The following is a 4,061-nucleotide window of genomic DNA, read 5'->3' on the forward strand; positions in this document are numbered from 1 at the left end:
GCGATTTCTTTCAGCTACGTTTTGTGCCTAACCACTTAGTAGCAGAAAGTATTCATGCGCTGATATTTAGTGCACCGCCGAAACGCGCGATGACGTCGGGTATCTACATAAACGCTTCTCCAGAAACAGTACTTTTATAACTAAGGTGTGTTTTCATTTACCTTTGTATAAAAGGCTGTTGTAAAACGTGATTTTCTAATAATGGAGCAACTGAAGATAGAGGAAGTCGGCGGAGTGATACCAAAGAGAAGGAGGGGTTTAGGACCGCCGTTAAAGGCGAGTCCAGTAGGCTCCCTCTCAGTGTGCTCGCAGGGCTGCTCGGGTCTAGTAACAGCGGGTTGCGGAGATTCTTTTAGGGTTTTTTAAAAGCGGAATTTGTGGTGAAGACGCTGCTGCACCGACGCTAAGATGGTAAGAACAATTACTTTATGCATTTCATTTTCGCTGTAGCACTTAATGTTACGTCTACACAGCGTGGTTAAGCTGAAACATAGCCTTATTGCTGCATTTTATGTTTTTTACTTTAACGCATCATACTTGTGCAGCGCTGTCAAATAATTAGTTGAATGTAACTAGTTTTATAAGCCGATCCATTAGTTAAAACGCAAAATTGCATTGTTTAAGCATCATGGGCGTTGTTTGCTTCTCAATGCTGCTTAAGTCTAAACTGTGCCTCTCAAACGCGCATATTATTCGATTTAATAACCAAGAAAAAAGATCATCCGCACTTCTGCTTATATTCTCCCCTTTTATATGAATTGAGTATTTTATTTCGTCGTTTGAGACCGATCTGTGGCTGAGCCAGTAATGGCTCTTCCTAGCTAGCATTTACCGCCAAATAATTACCCGGTTATTGTCAGGGTGAATGAATGCTCGACGCGCCTCCAACATCTGGGGTAATGTGCCGGGCAACGTTTCCCATTAGTGCCGCTTCCTGTTATATAATTATCGAAAAGAATGAAGGGGGGAACTGCTTCCCTTTTGAGCAGGTTTTTTTTTTTTTTGTTACAGCAGCCTGCGTAGCAAGCTACACCCACCATCTTTAGAGCTTTATAGGATGTTATTAGCATCACTGTGATTTTATAATGTTGAATTGCAGTTTAACTCTGCAATTCAATTAACTCTGCATGGCTTTGACCTTATTCGGCTCTTAAATTAAAAGCTATTGACTAGATTTAATCAGTCCTGGTTAAAATCTGAATTGATTAGTGAGCAACGTTGAGAAAGAGCTAATGTCCTATAAATGCACTGAAACGGCCTCTTTTTTTCCTCTTAACTAAACTTTTTATTTGGTGTGGTTCTTTTTACCTGTGTAAGTAATGCATAATTCAGATATTGGTCCAATCTAGTGCTGTCCAAGTACTCAAAAAGCGTTTTAAATGCATTTTTAACATATTAAAAGTTTTAAGCTATTGCAAATGGCAGAAAAACCTGCCTCAATTTAAAAAAATTAAAGAATCTTGCATTTATACTTCATATTTAGATATGTTGGCTATCTAATTTGGGTCACCTTGTGTGGCATTTAAAGTTATAGTCCCAGTTTAGTTTCTAAACGCATAATAAAGACTTCACTAATCAGTTTAGATTTTGCTCTGAAGTTGCAGATCCTGGAAGCTAAAAAAGCCTTTTCTCATTGTTTCTGGTTCAGCTGGTTGAGATTGTGTTAATGGTTTCATTTCTGTTTTTCTAGGCTGACCAACTTACAGAAGAGCAAATTGCTGGTAAGACATGGCCTCATTGATCTTCCCTTCCTTCCTCATAACCGCCTGCAGCGGCCTCCGTTAAGGACTCGTTGTCTCGTGCGGTGGATTTACACTTTTGCCTTTTAAGGCATTCCACAAGGCAGCGTGCCGGTCATAAAACTGGAATGAAAGAAGCTGCTTTTGCTTGTTGTCAGTGGATTGCTCAAGGACTCCCTTGCTGAGAACTTTGCATTTTCATGGCCGCTGTGTTGAATATGATGTAATCTGGAGGAGCTGTGGGGTGTTGTCACTCAGCTTTACATGCTGGGTACTTTACCCTGGGCGTGCTGGCTTTTATGAACACAGCATTTAGGGTTTATTGTATGTGTCATATGCTGACCTGGGACTTGGATGTTGTAAATTATGAGTGAGATCTTCCTGCAACTGCTTGCATTTATTCATTGTCGTGGTTATAATTTTAGTGATCTGCATTCTCTGTTGGATGGATTGCATAAAATGTTGCAGTGTTAAGTTGTTGTATCCAGTAGCAATACTTTGAATCTCTCTGTTATCAGTAAACACGATTTTATTGTTGTGCTTGTGGTTTCTGACTCCAGCCTTTTATTTCCTGTTTCCTGTTTTATTTCCATCTTTGCGCGTGTCTCTTCTCATCCCTCGTGGCTCAGTACCGTCAGTGATATCTTGACAGTACCCTGATGCTGGGTCTCATGATTGCTGTTTTAACCAGAAACTCCTCCAGTTGGAAGTATAAACATCATTGCCCTGATGGTCCACTCACGACTTAACTTTATAACGTTCACAATCTGCTGCTGAAAGGATTCCCTCACCCAAGGTGTTTCTTTTCCTGTCACCAGAGTTCAAGGAGGCCTTCTCGCTCTTCGACAAGGATGGAGACGGCACCATCACCACTAAAGAGCTGGGCACCGTCATGCGCTCTCTGGGCCAGAACCCCACGGAGGCCGAGCTGCAGGACATGATCAACGAAGTCGACGCAGACGGTGAGAATCGCTGTTTTTCTTAAACAAAGTTTCCAACTGTTATCAGCTGTTCCCATAACTCTTCTGTTTTCTGTCTGTGTATCAGGAAACGGAACGATAGACTTCCCAGAATTCCTCACCATGATGGCCAGGAAGATGAAGGACACAGACAGCGAGGAGGAGATCCGAGAAGCATTCCGTGTCTTTGATAAGGTCTGTGTTTGGAGTCCATTTTCATGTAATATAATGCAAGTTTACCCTCATTTCACACTGGAACTGGAAAACATTTTAAATATTCAAAATAAAATAAACAAAATAATTAGTTATGAAGTCTCTAAACAAAAGTATCCTTAAAAAAAAAAAGCTAGTTGAGACCAGACTGAAGCCTTTTATCATCCAGTTCCTGGCATAAAGGGAAGCGATAAATCATGAAAATGGGAATGATTTGTGTTCTGATTTATTGCAACAGGCCTAGTTGATGATAAAAAAATAAATAAATAACAAAAACAACAAAAAAAAAAACAACCAAAGCTCTTTCTACCTGACTTGATTTCCAGGATGGAAACGGCTACATCAGTGCTGCTGAGCTGCGTCACGTGATGACGAACCTGGGAGAAAAGCTAACCGACGAGGAAGTGGATGAGATGATCAGAGAAGCAGACATCGATGGAGACGGTCAGGTCAACTATGAAGGTTGGTAGTTAGAATCCCAATCAACCTTTCAGTGACTTCCAGTGAAACAGGATGACGAGCTACAACTCTCCTCTTCCTCTTCCCGCAGAGTTCGTACAAATGATGACGGCGAAGTGAAGGCCTTGTACAGATTTCTATATAAATTTGCCTTTTTTCTTTGTGTAATTTATCTGTAAAATCTTAATAGCCCCCATTCGTCCCTGCCCCCTACTGCTGTCCAAAGGAACTGCATGTAAACTGCATAGGCTCTTGTCCCATGTCCCTTTCTTTTGCTGTCATGGTGTTTTGGAGTGACGGAATGGCGCCCTCTGGAGAACTTAGGATCTTCTGTCAAGTGTGCTCGGGGCCCCTCCATACCTGGCGACGTTGGAAACCTGTCACCTGGTTGTCGCTTGGCAACACTGTTGGCATGGAAGCAATGTAGAGGAGTCTAAACTCTGCATGGACTATGGACAAAGTATATAAGGAAATCTCTCAGCATTGCACTACTGCAAAAAAAATGACACGGGTGTATCTCCTGGGTACTCGTACAAACTCTTTTGTATCTGCTGTTCTATATTGGAAAATGACTAATCTTAACATGCCTTTTAATGTTTTACTCACTACTTTTACTTTCCTTTTTTTCTTTTTCTTTATGTATGGCCGCTGGTCATGCCTCAAACAATCCATTCCAAGTTGTATATTTTTG

The 4,061-nt window shown here is 41.2% G+C and overlaps 1 protein-coding gene across 1 annotated transcript; it reads left to right on the forward strand.

The window, feature by feature from the left end:
* The first annotated feature begins 254 nt into the window (after positions 1-254).
* Positions 255-3,490, forward strand: calm2a (calmodulin 2a (phosphorylase kinase, delta)). Its single transcript, XM_028007248.1, has 6 exons — positions 255-411; positions 1,691-1,721; positions 2,558-2,701; positions 2,787-2,893; positions 3,238-3,373; positions 3,462-3,490. Exons 1-6 carry the CDS (start codon positions 409-411, stop codon positions 3,488-3,490), a joined length of 450 nt encoding a protein of 149 aa, XP_027863049.1. The 5' UTR covers positions 255-408.
* The last annotated feature ends 571 nt before the right edge of the window (positions 3,491-4,061 follow it).

The sequence above is a fragment of the Xiphophorus couchianus genome, chromosome 22 (genome assembly GCF_001444195.1).
Source record: "Xiphophorus couchianus chromosome 22, X_couchianus-1.0, whole genome shotgun sequence".
In the NCBI taxonomy this organism is placed as follows: domain Eukaryota; kingdom Metazoa; phylum Chordata; class Actinopteri; order Cyprinodontiformes; family Poeciliidae; genus Xiphophorus; species Xiphophorus couchianus.

Bases quoted from the DNA above. Each gene is read 5' to 3' on its own strand.
- calm2a (XM_028007248.1), top strand. The intron at 1,722-2,557 runs GTAAGACATGGC...TCCTGTCACCAG, and splicing joins TACAGAAGAGCAAATTGCTG to AGTTCAAGGAGGCCTTCTCG. The intron at 3,374-3,461 runs GTTGGTAGTTAG...CTCTTCCCGCAG, and splicing joins CGGTCAGGTCAACTATGAAG to AGTTCGTACAAATGATGACG.